This window comes from Coffea eugenioides, chromosome 2 (genome assembly GCF_003713205.1).
Source record: "Coffea eugenioides isolate CCC68of chromosome 2, Ceug_1.0, whole genome shotgun sequence".
In the NCBI taxonomy this organism is placed as follows: domain Eukaryota; kingdom Viridiplantae; phylum Streptophyta; class Magnoliopsida; order Gentianales; family Rubiaceae; genus Coffea; species Coffea eugenioides.
The window spans coordinates 75,017,636-75,036,744 of NC_040036.1; the positions used below are offsets into that span (position 1 = coordinate 75,017,636).

Below are 19,109 nucleotides of genomic sequence, written 5' to 3' on the forward strand. Positions count from 1 at the left end.
AGCACAATTCTTATTAATTATTAAAGAAATGCAATGTAATATGTCCATTTATTAGTATTAAGGGCAATATTGATATAAAAAAAAAACTAAAATCAATTTTTACTCACACTCACACTAAAAACCCATCATTCTTATTAGTCTAGCTTTCTCATTCTCTCACAGTTTTTATGAGTACATATTTAAGAAATAAATCTATAACTGAGTTTTTTTTTTTTTTTTGGTGATGGGGAAAGAGGAGTTTTTTTTTTTTTTTGTCAAACCTCTAGATGCACGAAAATAGAAGATTTAGCTTGGCTTATATGTTTTTTGTAACAACTAAGAACAAATTTAAGATCAATTTCTATTCTTGACAATCTCTAATGCCGCATAGTTTCTCAGTAAACAATATTAGGCACACAAATTTCATTAAATGATAATTTTTTTAGCACTGAAAACATAATAGAGAAGAACATGCCATAAACTATGGGGAAAAGTAGTATATGTTGAATTAAAGGCTACAAAAGCAAAACCCTCTTTCTTATTCCAGGTAGCCATCAGAAATTTACAGTACCAATTCTTTTAGTCGCCTTCTATTGCACATTAGCAAAATACTTACAACTCATCAGACTACTCTTAAACAGTTTACTTACTATTAATTCTGAATCACAATGCAATGCACGTTTATTGGGAGTTTGCATCAGAATTTGTGAGTGTAAACTGTCAACTGGATTTTGCTTCCACCATCAGGACAACAACCTGTAAGAAGAAATCAAATGGAGGTTACTATGGCATTTGATGAGTTGGTATGCCTATTCTTGTGCTTGCAAACAAATTAATTTGAAAATAATATCCGAATGTATAATAGGAATCTTCTGACATACGTTAATTTTAGGTAGCCAACTCTAAAAGTTCCATTAAGAAGAAATTTTTCAAAAGATCATGCTATATGCTTCATGGCCATCATTCAATATATGAGACATATGCATTTGTTTAGAAAAATAAGAAAAACAGCCAAAGAACACTATGAATGACACATGTACTCAAAGAAAAATTTGTGTAATGGCATTTATTCTTTTATGAAGAGGGAAAAAGAGAAAGAAGGGATAATTAGAATTGATAAAATATCATTAATTCTGAAAAAGCATAATAAGAAAAAATGTCTATATGTATGTATCCACTTGGATGAAACATACCTTCATCTAATTCATTGCTCCAACAATTTTTTTTTTTGGCTAGAGAAGAATCAGGCTATCCACTGTGGACAAAAAGTCAAGCTCATCTGAATCAAGTTTAACTGTGACAGTTTTAATCTCTTGACTTTGAAAGCTATAAAGACTTAAGCCTTGATTTTCCCCTTTAAACATAATTTGGTCATTCTTGGTTATGGTAAATGGTCTATAAATTGTCCCTCCAACTTCGACATTAAATACTTTACTCCATGATTCAACCAGTCCATATTCCTTCATCTCCCACAGAGAGCAAAGTTCAGTTGTTTCTTGAGGATAAATGACCACAAAACCAAGAGCTTCCTTATGAACAATACTCTCTACATATTCAGCTACATCGTCCTCATAATGAGGCACTGTAATTTGCTGAAAGGCTTCTTTCTCAAGATCAAAGGCCAAAATCATCGATTCATCCTCGTTGACGCGCCTATAGAACACCATCCAATGGACACAATTGTTAACGAATGCTCTAGTAAAGTAATCACACAAGAACCACCGAAAAGACTGGATTTCAACTTTTTTCCAAGAATCTCTGGTCAATGAATAAACTTCAACCTCTGTAGTTCTATCGTCATTACTACTTGACTCAGCCTTACTAGCACTAATATCTTCATCAATCTCCATTTCAATTATCTCATTGACATCACCACCAATATCATCATGATCATCACCATCCATATAGTCATTGTCCTCATCCAAGAAATGATCATCATCTTTTTCAATGTACACAATTCTTACGATCTTATAGTCATTTGCTTGGTTGAGATAACCAAATCCAACAACCAAGGAACTACCTAGCCTATTTGACTTCTTTATGTCAATACATGAAGAGGAAATGCACTTGTATTTTCTAATACAAGGATTCCATAAATACAAGGTCTTCCCAAAATTATATGCGCCACTCATAAGTACTAAACCATAGGATGAAGAAACATGGAGGCAATGACGAGAATCAAATGTAGATGGAACTCCCATTTTATAGGCAAAATTGGGGTCTTTAGCACAAAGCAAATCAGATTTGGCAGGGCTAAAAACCTTGATTGGACCACATAAAATGTACTCATTACCTCTTGAAGCCATAATCTGGAGATGATTTTGGATGAACTCGGCATTGGTGATCAAAGCATACCATGCTTTGGAGACACACATGAGACGGATCAAGCTTTCAGCTGGAAGAAGCATCAGTATAGTAACAATCACCTCAAAAGGAAGATCTTCTTGCGCCATTGTTCTTGGATTGGAATCGAATGAGGTTGTTTGGTTTTTTATGGTTGTTAGGCTTTTAAATAGATAGCCTGAAACCTTCAACAAATCGGGTACTACGAAAACTGATTTTTGACTGATGTTTGAGGTTTGTTAAGCTTTGGAACAGGTGGGCTGAAATTGTCACTAATGCAGCTACCATGAAAACTGACTCTATATCATTTTCTCTTTCACTCTTAATCTATCTCTAGAGCTACTGTATAAATGTCTGGAACCTTAAGCTAAAGGTGAGTTATAGAGCAAGACAATTGCCTCGAAGAAGCTAAAATTTCAACTGAAAATTAATAAAGTGTTAGGCTTCGTTATAAACGATGTAATGCCTTGAAAAGTTTGTGATGGTGTGATTGAGTTACAAACGTGAATTCTTGTCTTGTTGTGAGTCTGCTTAATGGTGTTTGAGTCAGATATCATAATTTTCTTTTATTGTCTTTTTTGTCTTGATTTGATTTTGCTTACAGCCATCTTTTTTGTTAATTTAAGATGATACAGAGTCCGATAATATTACATTACATCACATATTTAAGTTTAAGGAATTAGATTTACCTTAGTTATTTTATATAATTTAGCATCCATATATAAAATTTTATCTTTCCATATATACATTATGAAAATCTGGGTTGAATACTTATCCAGTTGGCGATAAATCATTAAATGAATGCTATAATGGCCTTAATTACATATATACTCCTCATTGAGCTACAAATCACATTTTCCATTGCCCAATTCTTTTAGAACATTAGAAGACTCTCATTAAATCTTAAATTCGCAATGCACGCATCCCTCAACTTGATAGCGTTTTCCAACAAAACGACCTGGCAGCACAAAACACATTCAAGCTTTAAAAATTTTACATGCGGAATCAGGTGCTCGGATATAAGTAATGCAAAATGTGTTATTTCCTCTGTCCCTTTTATGTATAAGACACTGCTTAAACTTTGAGATTGTGGAATGAAAAGGTTTTCATTAATTCAGTAAGCATAATATTCTTTTACATATGGGAAAAAGTGTGTTTTGTCCCTTGATTTGAATATGTCTCTGATACACCACAATTTTTAATTAAGTTAATGTTTTTTGAGAAATGCGATGATAGTAGGGTCACAACAAGTATTACAAAACAATTTGTTTCACGAATTTTTTTCAAATTGAGCATGATGTCAAAAATAATTAAAAGGAAGAAATTTTTCATTTTAAAATTCGAGCACACAACGAGACTCGAAAAATTTGTGTAGGCCTATGAAGTTTAGCATGCCTCAGCACTTCATGGAATCTTTGACGAGGAACAGAGATCAAGTAAGGTTCATATGCGGATCAATAAGAAGATCGGTAGTTGTTGGAGAAAATTCAAGCTTGGCTGAACACACATCAAAGGGATTGAACCATACTCATACTTTTAGGTAGTCAACCAATCATCCAATGATTTTGCTTGGACCATCAGGGTGTTAAGAAAAGTCCAAGGACATATATTTGGTAGGTGTAAAAGAATTTCAATTAACAAGATTTAATCAAATTTGTCCCCAATGTACCTCTTGTTTTAATCACAACTCAGTCAATTTAACATCGTTGGAAAATACATTCAAGGGCTATGCTGGTCTAGTGCATTAGTTGGGGCAGTCAAGAAATTGTTTCAAATCCACTGACGAAACTCAATTAGGACGCTGGTCAGTGCATTACGGGACAGTTTTCAATTCAAAAATTCATTTGACCAACCAAACCTCAATATTTTTCAATGAAAATTTTTACACAACTAATATAACATGTAAACAACACAATCAAGCCATTAGAACCTCAAAATATTGCATTAAAGTGGCCGAACAAGTCAGGGGCAAAATGGTCAGATTTGGCCTTTTGCTCTCCTTGAAGTTTCCACTAATTATGCACCAATAATCCAACATTTTAAACACTAATCCAACATTATAAATATCATCAACCCAAAATCAGTCCTCATCACAAAGGTGGGAGTTCATAGAGCCCACCCATTTCATCTTACACCATAAACAACTAACTAAGTGCATGCATGAGCTTAATCTTGCTATATAACCTCCAAAAGATAAGAATCCATGGGTTGATCATTACCTACTCCTTTGGTGTGCAAGATCAGAATTTTTCGGCCCTCTTGAAGCTCCAAGAAACCGTGAAAGCTCCCCTCTTTCTTAGCTAGATATAATCTCCAAGTGGTTTGCTAAGTGGTCTCCAAGTTTGGTGTGATTTGGATGAAATTTGGTGCATGGATTGAAGATGAAAAATGAAGAACAATGGAGAGTTCTTCTCCCTTCTTGTTGCACGGCCAAATGAAGTGAGGAGAGAGAAAGTGTTGGTTCAATTGTGGCTTCCTAAGGAAGATTCATTGTGTGGTGCAAAATCCATCTCAAAGTCAACTTGAAAATAGTGCAATTAGGATGCGTTTGGACTCGATTTTCTCTCGCGTTTGTTGCACTAGAGCACTAAACCTCTAATGCACTTATATTCATGTAGATAATATTCACTCTAATTGTCCCGAAATAAGGGTCTAAAGTCCCTCAATTAAAATCGCGCGTGTGAAAACGCGTATCGCCAATTTGAACGCTATAACGCGAAACCTTCGAGAAATTCTTATAACGATTGTACTACTAACTATCACTTGAGTACTTAAACATAAAATTACCTATTTTAGGACCATTGTACAAGTCTTGAATATTCCAAGCCTATTGTACTCTCAATCGGATAAAATTTCCTAACGCGTTTTCATTTTTTCGCTAAACAAGCTTCCAAGAAAATAATTTTTGAAACGAGACACTTTAAAAATATAATGAAGCTATAATTCCATGTATTTAGGTCTAATAAGGATAGAAAATAATATTCAGGCCATTGGCCAATAAATAATTAAATAAGCTCGTAACTGGAGTTTAAAATAGGTAAATTTGTGAGTTCTTACATGAGTCGAGTATTAATTTTTCAATTAACTTTTCTTAATCTACTATTAAACATTCTTAATTCTCCAATATTAATACACTCCTGATTCAAGTATAGCCTCAAAAGACGTGCACTCGTTGTTCCAAACTAAACGAATTTTTGAAAAGTAAATTTTCCAACAAAACGCTTTAAAAACATAAAAGAAACGTTGTTCCATCTAAATGGATTTAAAATGGTCGAAATAAATAATTCGGAGAAAATGAGTGAATAATTATTTAAATAACCCGATAATATTCTATAAAATAAGAAAATTTTCGAGTCCTCACATCATTGTAACGATCCCACATCGGCTAGGGAAGGCTGCTTTAATAGCTTTATTTGATACAGTCACCAATAATGTAAATGTAAGTTTAAGGAATTACATTTACCTTATTTATTTCATGTGATTTAGCATCCATATATAAAATTTTATTTTTCCATATATACATTATAAAAATCTGGGTCGAATACTTATCCCTTTGGTCATAAATCATTTAATGAATGCTATAATGGCCTTAATTGCATACTCCTTTTCCAGTGTGATGACATCATATTCATTTTTATGAAAAAGAAAAAACTTACAGATGTCATTTCTGGTTCGTATTTTTTGGATCATGGTGTGCACATGTTGCACCAAACATGAAATATAATAGCATAAATCTAAACTGACTCTATAAGGTTGCGATAAGGTTTGGAACATGTAGGTTGAAATTGTCACTGATACAACTACTATCAAAACTGACTCTATATCATTTTCTCTTTCACTCTTAATCTATCTCTAGAGCTACTGTATAAATGTCTGGAACCTTAAACTGCTGAAGGGTGAGTTCTAGAGCAAGACAATTGCCTCCGCAAAGCTAAAGTTTCAACCGAGAATTAGTAAAGTGTTAGGCTTCATTACAAACGATGTAATGCCTTGAAAAGTTTGTGATGGTGGGATTGAGTTGTGAACGTGAATTCTTTTCTTGTTGTGAGTTAGCTTAATGGTTTTTGAGTCGAATATCATAATTTTCTTTTATTGACTTTTTTGTCTTGATTTGATTTTGCTTACAGTCATATTTTTTTGTTAATTTAAGATGATATAGAGTCCGATAATATTACATTACATCACATATGTAATGTTTAAGGAATTAGATTTACCTTATTTATTTCATGTGATTTAGCATCCATATACAAAATTTTATTTTTCCATATATACATTATAAAAATCTAGGTTGCATCAATGTTTTTAAACCCGGACCGGAGAGTGAATCGGAAAACCTTCCGATTCATGGTTCGACCCCAGTTCAAAGGTTTAATAAAATATTTTTTCATAAAATAATTTTTTATTCATTTTAGTATTAAAAATTTTGAATAAAACTAAAATATTTATTTTAGAAAATAAATACTTAATAAAAACCGATTGAACCTCCCAGTTTTTACCGGTTTTTATCGATTCAACCGGTTTTGACTGGTTCAATTAATTTTTTGGGTTTTTAATTGAACAGGACCGGAGGCATGGCCGGTTCGCGGTTCAACTGGTCGAACCAGCTGATCTGGTTCGATTTTCAAAACATTGGGTTGAATACTTATCCATTTGGCCATAAATTATTTAATGAATGCTATAATGGCCTTAATTGCATACTCCTTTTTCCAATGTGATGACAACATATTCATTTTTATGAAAATGAAAAAAAAAACTTATAGATGTCATTTCTGGTTCGTATTTTGTGGATCATGGTGTGCACATGTCGCACCAAGTATGAAATATAATAGCATAAAATCTAAACTGACTCTATAAGGTTGCTATAAGGTTTGGAACAAGTAGGCTGAAATTGTCACTGATACAATTACTATCAAAACTGACTCTATATCGCTTTCTCTTTCACTCTTAATTTGTCTCTAGAGCTACTATATAAATGTTTGGAACAGCCTTAAGCTACTGAAGGGTGAGTTCTAGAGTAAGACAATTGCCTTGTAGTTGCTAAAATTTCAACTGAAAATTAATAAAGTGTTAGGCTTCATTATAAATGATGTAATGCCTTGAAAAGTTTGTGACGGTGGGATTGAGTTGCGAACGTGAATTCTTGTCTTGTTGCGAGTCTGCTTAATGGTGTTTGAGTCAGATATCACAATTTTCTTTTATTGGCTTTTTTGTCTTGATTTGATGTTGCTTACAGTCATAATTTTTTGTTAATTTAAGATGATATAGAGTTCGATAATATTACATTACATCACATATGTAAATGTAAGTTTAAGGAATTAGATTTACCTTGTTTATTTCATGTGATTTAGCATCCATATATAAAATTTTATTTTTCCATATATACATAATAAAAATCTGGGTTGAATACTTATGCATTTGGTCATAAATCATTTAATGAATGCTATAATGGCCTTAATTACATACTCCTTTTTCCAGTGTGATGACATCATACTCATTTTTATGGAAAAGAAAAAAACTTACAGATGACATTTCTTGTTCATATTTTTTGGATCATGGTGTGCACATGTTGCACCAAGCCTGAAATATACAAGCATAATATCTAAACTGACTCTATAAGATTGCTATAAGGTTTGGAACGGGTAGACTGAAATTGTCACTGATGCAGCTACTATCAAAACTGACTCTATGTCGTTTTCTCTTTCACTCTTAATCTATCTCTAGAGCTACTGTATAAATGTCTGGAACCTTAAGCTACTGAAGGGTGAGTTCTAGAGCAAGACAATTGCCTCAAAGAAGCTCAAGTTTCAACCAAGAATTAGTAAAGTGTTAGGTTTCGTTACAAATGATGTAACGCCTTGAAAAATTTGTGATGGTGGGATTGAGTTGCGAACGTAAATTCTTGTCTTGTTGTGAGTTCGCTTAATGGTTTTTAAGTCGAATATCATAATTTTCTTTCATTAACTTTTTTGTCTTGATTTGATTTTGCTTACAATCATATTTTTTGTTAATTTAAGATAATATAGAGTCAATTCTGATAATATTACCTTACGTCACATATGTAAGCATAAGGAATTAGATTTACCTTATCTATTTCATGTGATTTAGCATCCATGAATGAAATTTTATTTTTTCATATATACATTATGAAAATCTGGGTTGAATATTTATCCAGTTGGCCATAAATCATTTAATGAATGCTATAATGGCCTTAATTACATACTCCTTTTTCCAATGTGATGACATTATATTCATTTTTATGATAAAGAAAAAAACTTACAAATGTCATTTCTGGTTTGTATTTTTTGGATCGCAGTGTACACATGTTGCACCAAGCATGAAATATAATAGCATAAAATCTAAACTGACTCTATAAGGTTGTTATAAGGTTTGGAGCAGGTAGGCTGAAATTGTCACTAATGCAGCTACTATCAAAACTGACTCTATGTCGCTTTCTCTTTCACTCTTAATCTATCTCTAGAGCTACTGTATAAATGTTTGGAACCTTAAGCTGCTGAAAGGTGAGTCCAGGAGCAAGACAATTGCCTCATAGAAGCTAAAATTTCAACTGAAAATTAATAAAGTGTTAGGCTTCGTTATAAACGATGTAATGCCTTGAAAAGTTTGTGATGGTGTGATTGAGTTACAAACGTGAATTCTTGTCTTGTTGTGAGTCTGCTTAATGGTGTTTGAGTCAGATATCATAATTTTCTTTTATTGTCTTTTTTGTCTTGATTTGATTTTGCTTACAGTCATATTTTTTGTTAATTTAAGATAATATAGAGTCGATTTCGATAATATTACATTACCTCACATAAATAAGTTTAAGGAATTAGATTTACCTTATTTATTTCATGTGATTTAGCATCCATATATAAAATTTTATTTTTCCATATATACATTATGAAAATCTGGGTTGAATACTTATCCAGGTGGCCATAAATCATTTAATGAATGCTATAACCCTCTTCATGTACTCTCTCGCAATTGTTGCACTTAAATGAAATCCTACCTAGCCTGGAAGGCTAGAACCATTTTCCAAAAACCAGATATATATATTCATTCCATTGATATTAATTTGCTGTGAAGAATTGGATCTCCCGAAAATTTATTATAGCCTTCTCAAACTCTAATGCACACAGGAGAGAAAATGGATGGATCAAAAAGAGTCAAGAACGGTTGCAAAAGCATGTCTTCCTTTTAAGATCATTACCATTGCTTATAGCATCACTCGTAAAAGTCTAAGTGATTAGATTACCTTTGCCTGACAGTGGGATTGGGTTGAGAATATAAATTTTTGTCTATATGTGAGTTTGCTTAGTGGTGTTTGAGTCAGAAATTGTAATTTTCTTTTATTGGCTGTTTTGTTTTGATTCGATTTTGCTTACAGTTGTATTTTTTGTTAATTTAAGATAATGTAGAGTTGATTTAGGTAATATTACATTACATCACATATATAAATTCAAGGAATTAGATTTACCTTACTTATTTCATTTGATTTACCATTCATATATAAAATTTTATTTTTCCCTATATACATTATGAAAATGTGCGTTGATTACTTATCCAGTAGGCCACAAATCATTTAATGAATGCTATAATTAATGGCCTTAATTACATACTCCCTTTTTCCACAATGGTGATATCATATTCAATTTTTTGAAGAAAATAACTTACAAACGTCATTTCTGGTTTGTATTTTTCAGATCATGATGTGCACATGTTGCACCAAGCGTGAACCGTAATAGCACAAAATCTAAGTTGTTTTGTGCATTTATCTTCTTACCATCTATATTAGCTCATTCAAGAGTACTATAGGATATTTCTTTCGGAATTTTTTGATGTCAAAAGTTTGTTTTACATGAAAAATAGCGAAAGCCACTTCGTGCACTTTCTCTCAAGCCTGGCTATATCCATTCCCTTGATATAAATTTGTCGCGAAGAATTGGCTCTCTTGAAAATTTATTATAGCCCCCTCAAACTCTCATGCACACAGGAGAGGAAATGGATGGATCAAAAAGAGTTGAGAACAGTTGCAGAAGCCTATCTTTATTTTGAGATCATTACCATTGCTTATACAAGTGATTTTAGTATTTAAACATAAAATTTCATTTTTCCATAGACCATGAAAATCTAGATTGAATACTTATCAAACTTGGCTATAAATCATTTAATGAACGCTTAGATTGGGAAATCAAAAGGGTTTTAGTGATCTTATCATTTGATCTTGGAAAAGAGGCCTTTAAACAATTTGGTTTGCTATCTATGACAACCTTGGAAGTCCTGAATTTCAGACGTTTTTAGGTGTGTTCAGATAATGCCTTTCTCTTTTTGTTTACTGCCCTATAGAAGATAATCAGAGGGCTCAACATATACTGTGAATTTTTGGGTCATGAAAGAGTATGGGAAGGTAAATTCCTGGACTAGGTTGTACTCCATTGTAGTAGAAAGAAGAATTTGTAGGTCCGTCAAGTTTACTAATCGCAGCAAAATCATACTTCTTAATGATGCTGCACATGCTTTTGTGCATAATTTTAATAGTCATGGCATTGTGCATCTTGGGGCTGTGGGTTATATATGGCTTAACTAATTTTGTCAACTTCAAATGTTATCTGGTTTTGATTGATGAAATAATTGAACTGCTGCATCGATCAAGAAGCGTCACCCTCAGGTGTTAAATGCGAGGATATCCAAGCTTCAGTTAAGGAAGAGGGCACACCAACTGCACAACCTCCACCAATTTGTCTGCTTTTATGTGCTTCTTCATTAAAATTTTTGGTCCTAGAAAGTTGACAGAACTCCAGTCGTGCAACATTATAACCTAAATTTATGTTGCAATCATCATTTGATTATTTATTTGCTATTGAAGATTGCCTCTGCCTGTATGGTTATACCTGCTAGTTCTTGGAAATTCTTTTCTTCTTCTTTTTCTAGGTTGGCTTGGCGAGTGGAGGGTGGCAAAGAATTGTCAATCGTGGCATTCTTGAAGATAAACAAACATGGAAGCAGCTAGGCTATCAACAACATAATTTATGACATGTTTCAGCGCATTAGAAGGATAAGGGTTTCATAAATGCTGTTTTGCATTTCTGTTGATTGAGAGAACAGATCGCCTAGATTTCAAAACTACCTGAATTTTATGCTATTTCAGGGACGTTTTGTTTCCAACTTAAGAACATTTTTATTGTACTTTTTGTTCTTGATGCCAGTTCTGTTAGCCTAATTATATTGCTACGAGTAAGATCTCCTGTGGTATGGTGGAACAAAGATTTTCGATCATGTTTAGAATAACAAAATGGTCGCTCCTTGCTTTTACCCAAACCAAATTGCTGTTCTCTTCTACCAAAAACCAAACTGCTATTCTCTTCCTCCTTAACTACACAAAGTATTTGAGAATAAGAGGAATCTCAATTTGTTGAAGTCCCTTACAGTTTGTACGGGTTTCATATAATTTGCAGGTGGCAATGATGCCATGCGAGCATATTTCAACTCTAATTCCTAGCAGGCGCAATCACAGATCTGTGGTCACCAGTTCATGTATATCATCAACCTGTCTCTTCTTTTCCTCAGTTTCTTGATTCTTACTTTCACCAAGTTGAAAAACAAAACTGCTCACATGAGTGACCAAATAAAATAGTAACATTTGAAGAATAATCTCATCCTAATTACAGAAATGGTATACATGGTAGGGTACGAGCAAAAAGTAGAAAAGAAAAGGCTCAGCAAAAGTGCACAACTTTGTAGATCAGAGCTTGAAAGACAAATTGAACTCTCCAGGCCGGGTTTCAAAATCTTGCCTAAAAATTAACCTTAAGACTGTAGCAACATAAATTTGTACTAGCAGAAAATATTGCTTCTGTGTTTATTTTTCAGCTGTTATATGTCCTAGCCTCCTGGGGTGCCATTAATTGCCACTCTCAAATGTACGTCCAAAACATATTCTCTAGTTCAAATCACACAAACACAACCACACACACCATGCACAAAAATGCTTTTGTCTACTCTTCACTGGGGGTACATACTAATCGACTGGGAATCTGAGAAAGAAGTGGAAAAAAAATTATGATCGATAATACATTCTTCACTAATGGTGGCTTAGTCTGTAACTCATAAACTGATGCGTTTGAATACACATCCTATACCAGTATCATCAACCTGTACCAAACTTCTTCTTTTTTATTATTTCTAACTAACTCTGCATTCACCAGTGATATAACTAAGGTCACTTTACACAAGAAAATGAAGAAGGAAACTAAAAAGAAAGAATAACAAAACTCGATCATGATGAGAGATGGAGAAGGAAGTTAAAGCCGATCCATGGGTGTGAAGGGGATGGCTTTATTAATAGAAATGCGGTATCCAACAAAAATTGAAATGCAGAAGGAAACAACAGAGAGGAGAAGAGCAAAGCCACTGGCAGCACCCCAAGCGCTTCCTGATTTTCCTTTAACTGGCGAAGAAGAGCCTGGGGACACATCTAAGGGTACCCAGTCACAGCTGACGGAATAATGAGCTGATCCATGCCATGGATTTCCATCACTGGGGTACCAAAAAGCAGCTGAAAACTTGCTTGATTGACCAATGGTGAATTGTACATCCTACATGCAAAATCAAAAAAAAAAAAAATTAACACAAAATATAGATCCTACAAACAAAATCAAGAATTTCGTTATGCAAAATTCATTTTTCGTATGCCAAGCAATACTAAAAAGCCTTCTAAGGTCGGTAAGCCAGAATATTGTTATTAGTTATCTATTAGAAAAAGTGAAAACATTATTAAATAAACCAAGCATCAAGCATAAGACAATCATCAGAGAAGTAACATTATAGCATTCTTCTTCAAATTGCAGAACCATGCAATCAATAATTATTATACGCATATTTGAGCCTCTAATTCAACAGTTTTAACTAAAGTCTCTCATGCTAGACGTAACAACAACAAATATTTGACAATTACTGATATGAAATCTGCAGGCATCAAACCCAAGAAAATAAAAGTCCAAGGGCTGCATTACTCTTAGTCCCATGCATACTGAAATACTGTGGTTTGTGATTCTTCTTCCATTAAATTAGACAACACAAAAGCTAAAAAGCAGGCACAACCTGCTGTAGACTATCCATGCTTCGGAGAGGCCTGGAAAATTCAAAGTAGTATGTGCCTTTCTGACCGGAAGATGCATAAGGACTATCTTCTGCCACAAAACCTGTCATGCAAAGGGTAAATTTTATTCAGAAGAAACTGAAAATTTGGCGGTCACGTTGAAATCAACTGCAACACATATGGAAATAGAATTGGAAACTTATAATTAATATGAAAACAATGCAACGTAAATTTGAAAATGATCAATAGCTATCACTACATCAACTGTCCACGTATGAAGTAATAGCTGCTTCAGCTAACAGCCAACGATGACAGTTTTGATTTCTTTGCCAAATACTGAGACATTGACTCCTATAAAATTCAAGCATCAGCCTTTTGTCAATTCTAGGCTGACTTTTCCATGTTTATTTCCTAAATGGAACACATTCCAAACATAAAAACATTCACCTGTATGGGTTGTCAAACTGCTATGCCACCATGCACCTCTCCAATCATTCTGTGCAGTGGAGTCATTTCCTGACAAAAGTGAAAATGAGAGAAGGGTAAATGCTTTGCTAGCTCATAGCGATAGAAGCATTTAGATTTGCACAATCCCTTATTGAGGCTATGTAAGATAACAATATTCTTATGCCATGAAGTGAAATAAATGCATCCACAAAGTCCATCAGGGCATTCAGAAATCCTGACATTGTGTAAGAAGAGAATGACGGACAAAAACATCATATACATGAAAGTTACAGCATTCCCTATGATTATCCAACTAGTTTATGATGCATAAAAACATTTCTACTCAGCGAGCAAGCAGTTTCAGAAAAAAACTAGAACTTTACATTCAAAATTGTCTTTTATGAAACTCTTGGAAGTTGTCTAAACACACCGTAATCTGATGCTGCACAGTTCTAACCCATAAGGTAAGCAAAATGTTGATTTTATAAAGTACATGGTGCACTGAAGGGATTATCCTGGTAGTAAAAGATTAAAGACAGAATTTGTCATGCATTACTGATGTCAGAAGAAAGAGATAATGGACTGTCCAATCTCATGATTACCTGACGGACCAATACCATCAAGGTTTCTGCAATGTGGATTCCAAGCATAGGTATCAACTAAATGGCCAAATCTGTTTTAGACAAATGAGATTCCTATTAAGGACCAGTCATAGGAATGTCAACTGAATACACCAAAAGGTCAACACAAATCCCGTTTGACATCTACCTGTCACCTCCATTACCCTCTCTGCTGTCTATTGGGTTCCCACCGTACAAGCGTCCTGGAACAGCATTTCCAATAGAGAAATGCATGATGTCAACTTCATAGCCACGGCAGCTTGTTTTGTTGCACGTATTTGGTGATTCTTTACATCCACCCATCTTGTTGCATCAAGAAAAATTAACCATTTAGGAAACAAGATACTAATTAGGTTGGATAAGAGAAAAATAATAAAAAGGGTAAATAATAGTATTAATTGAAATTATAGCCTAAACAAAGTACCAAATAAAGGATAACAACAGTATATATAATATAAGTCACTCAAGTGATCCCACTTTGCTACTTACTCTGTGGTAGGTAGCACTCTCACCAACTTGAAACATAAGTGCCACAGATGGGCATCCATGATTATCTCTGCATCATTAGAAATCCAGAGCCATTTTCAGGAATGAAAATTGAAAACCACATATCATACAGTGTGCCTGCAACTAAAATCATAATACCAGTGAAACAGCTTATACATAACTGCAAGCTAACAGTGCTTCAGATGACAATAGTTCACACCCATTTTCTGAGAGATCAAGATTGACTTCACTAATCCATTTGCTCTCATCCTATAATTCCTTATTCTGAACTGCTGCTCCATTGCTTACATATCAACGGCCTCCCAAGAAAATACATCACAAAATATTGAACCCACAGCAGAATTGGTCTGATTTTACATTAGACTATCTAACTGATATTACAGCTTACTTAGTTGTCCCAGGGATAATAACTGAGACTCAATAAATGGCAGATACCATTTATTTCTCAGTAGTCATCCTAGCTGACATAATAGCACCAAGAAATTTGATCTTAGATAGCATTAGTGTAGCTCATCGTATCAGATATTAGAAAAGATCCATTAAATGGATTTAATTCTTTCTTCTGGCTCGAAAGCTTTAACCTAATTAACTGCTCTAAAAAGCCTACTAACCTCTTCTATAGAACACCTCAGCAACTTACTATAGAGTGGATATGCAAAAAAAACCATCAGATGAGATGCAAAACACCCATGTCAAAAGTATGTAAAACTACTAGGTATGATTGAATGTCTGACTAGTCAAACATAGTTCCAAGTTAAATTATACATCAATTCCCAAGCTTAGAATTGAGACTTTGAAACATTAACCAAGGCATGCAACATAACCTCAGTCAGTGAGGTTGCAATACTAAAGCAAAACATGCAAAAGACACCTTAAGTTGACCAGGAAAAATAAAGAAATAAATGCAGGATGTCATGGTTAATACTTCCAAAGCCAAAACATGACGACGTTAGAATGTAAGCCAATTCTCATACCATTTGGCAGCTAGCAATTTATGATGAATAGAATTCTTGAATTGGAGCTTAGATTGCTTAGATTTCATAAAATGTGTCTAAATTTCTATTGTTGGTGAATAGGAGAAATCTTAAAAGCTTCTTTGGATACCACATTCTCCTTTATATGAACCAAACAGCCCTGTCAAAATCATGATGTATGAATACAGCTGCAGCAGCACTGTCCAAAAGATTTCAAACACAGATACATGCATTCCTATCGCCAGAAAAGCCAAGGCATCAACAGGTCAAGTTTTACTACAATTACTTGAAAAGCATTCAGATAACAGCAAGCTCTTTGATCGTTTATTTGGATGGGTATACTTTTTTAATATTACCTTATATTCTAAGTGATAAAAAAGGCCACAAAACAGCCAGCTTTTTTAGCCTTTTTTGGAAGGGTATACTTGTGAAATACAGCCTTACATCAAAACTGAAGGAGGTCATTGTTTCATTATTTAATATGTAAGCAATTAAAATTTAATCTTTAGGCAAAACTGAAACCACCTTGTCAACCAGAATTTAAGCAAAAATGTATGAGAAAAGCAAGCATCTTTACTGCACCACAACTTTGACTATATCAGGAGATTTTTTCATGAGTTCAGATTTCTAAACTTAACACAGGGCACCAAAAAAAAGGAGTATCTCTTGATCTTTTCTAGGTTCTATTCTAATTTTGTTTTCATACAATCCATTTGAGGTGATTTTATCATTTGTCCAAGTACCTTGTAACAATAGAATTAAGCCACTGCACAGGAGATTCCAAATTTGTCCAACGGACTAGATGCTGTTCTTGCCCGGAACAACTATTTTTCTGCTCTCCTCCTTTAAGATGAGATAGGCTGCTCCTCTAATTTCTTCATCTCTCTTTGTTTTTATCTCTTTCTGATTTCTCTCTACTCTCCTCCTCCCTCCTAGTGCAATAGAACCATTCCTTCTAGCTTCTTGTTCTCTCTCCTCTTCCTCACTTCTTCCTTTCTTGGCTCAATTTCTGCATTCTCCTGTTAGTCTTCTCATGTTTCCTTGTTCTCATGTACTATTAACACATGCTTTTCCAATTCAAATTTCTGTTTCTGCATTTTTTTTTTTTTTGATTGCTCTGCTTCCCTATCGTAGCCATTTCTAAACTTGGCAGTTACCAACTCTTTTTCCCCATTTTCCCTTTAAAAATATTAATGCATCTTGCTTTTCCTCTTATCTGTTTTCATTAGCAGTTTCCATTTATCATTATGTCCTTGAAATTACTAACGCTTTCACTAGTAATTCTTGTCAGACTAACTCTCATTCATATCTTATCAAGACTTGACTACATCATAATTAGAAAGGTCAGACCTAACTGACCTTAGCTTTTCATTTCGCGTGTAATGAACCTCAAACCAATTATTCAAAATCCAGCAACATTAGATTTTGCTGCACGCCTATTAAAACAAGCTAAATTCTTTGAAGTTAACATTAACAGAACAATCTCAGCTGAACTCGATAACAGAACAAACAGAGTATATCACAAGTAAAATACAGAAAAGGAATACTAAAACAAAAAAGACTGCCAGAAATCCACCAACTTAAAATAAAAACTAACCCTTTTGAGTAGATATAGTTCCCATCCACTTGCAACAAGAAGTACATATCCTTCCCATCATGCAAGGCCTACATTCACAATCAAGAATCATACTCAAGAAAGAAAAAACACATCCTTTAATCTATATAATTGTTCGTACTATAATTTTACTAATGCCCATCCATCGCTTTCCTTCTCAAAAAAAAGAAAAAAGAAAAAACTTAAAGTCGATCCAATCCAAGAAACGGTTCTTGAAATCGTTTGCGCGTAAAAAGAAGTCAAAGTCAACGGACACTACCTTAACAGTCATCTTTCCACCTTTGTAGGCATTTTCTTCATCCGGGTCGAGTGCCGGGAGGAGGGAGAATTCAAACCCATATACATCCTGCCAATCGTCGGCATGGCCGTCGAGAGTTACGACTCCGGGCCTGAACTGGGCTGGGACACGGGCCTCCGAGTCGGGCTCGCAGTCCCACTCGCCGGACTCTTCATGGGAGGTCACCAGTTGAACTCCTGTGAAAGCCAAGACGGCGAGGGAGAAGATGAAAAGACGAAGACGCGGATAGAGAAGCGACATCCTAGGAAACGGCGACGTTTTACTGTTTTAGGAGAAAGAGTCGTTGAGATGATTTTGGTTGGTCTGAACCCGAACATAGAAGTAGCTGCCCATTTAGGACTTGTGTTTTAAATTGACCATACATACAAATACAGGTTGCCGGTTGTAAGACTAGGACAAAGTACAACTGTTTTTTCCCTGGATGTTTCGGTTTGTACTTTGTACTACATCAGTTCGTTTATAAGTACATCTGTTTTGGGTCATAATTACGTGACATAATTGGGATTGATTTTTTATGATTTGCCTCATTATGCAATCATTGTGATCTTTCTTTTTGGTTTCTAAGGTTAGTGATTGTAGTGTATCTAAGTATTGGTTTAGGAGCACAAGTTGCCACTACTATAACATGTTATATGGCCCAACTCAAGTGGATTAAGTTTATCTCATTGGATTAACATAAATGGACTAGTCATGGTTGATGTCTTAGCTTTGGTGAAAATCTTTGGATTAATATAATCTATTGTGCAATGCACACGTTAATATTTATTAACTTTTCTTATATTTATAAATTTTTTCTAATTAACTTTACTTTTCTTTAAAAATTTAACACCTGAACTTCTTCTTAACGAGGCACTAAGTACTCATGGAATATTTTAAAACAGAGATTTCGTGGAATGATAAGAGTAGAGATGGAATGATAGGAGTAGAGTAGATCTTTTTCCCTTGTTTTCTTAGGATAAACATTAGTATGATTAGTAACATACAAGGATAAATAATGTAAAACTCTCTACTACACAATGAAGTTTTTAAACTGTTGGTATAGACAAACTATGTCAATTAAATATATTACTAAATTTACCCTTATTTTACCTGTCAAAATCTATCACTTTTTGTATTGCATGTTTCTAAAAAGGGAACTATATCGTTCAACTATTTTTTTTTTTTTTTAACAATTGTTGAATTCTCTCAAACTATTACTTCCGTGAAACATTTAATTACCTCTCTTTAA

General features: G+C 34.1%; 2 protein-coding genes across 2 annotated transcripts; both read right to left on the reverse strand.

The window, feature by feature from the left end:
- Positions 1-1,211: 1,211 nt before the first annotated feature.
- Positions 1,212-2,432, reverse strand: LOC113760264 (F-box protein CPR1-like). The gene has a single exon (XM_027302820.1). It carries the CDS (start codon positions 2,430-2,432, stop codon positions 1,212-1,214), a length of 1,221 nt encoding a protein of 406 aa, XP_027158621.1.
- A 9,947-nt stretch (positions 2,433-12,379) lies between these two features.
- Positions 12,380-18,220, reverse strand: LOC113763461. Its single transcript, XM_027307286.1, has 8 exons — positions 17,843-18,220; positions 17,566-17,633; positions 14,977-15,043; positions 14,636-14,790; positions 14,470-14,540; positions 13,868-13,936; positions 13,423-13,523; positions 12,380-12,917 (listed from the first exon to the last, which is right to left on the reverse strand). Exons 1-8 carry the CDS (start codon positions 18,119-18,121, stop codon positions 12,624-12,626), a joined length of 1,104 nt encoding a protein of 367 aa, XP_027163087.1. The 5' UTR covers positions 18,122-18,220; the 3' UTR covers positions 12,380-12,623.
- Positions 18,221-19,109: the final 889 nt, after the last annotated feature.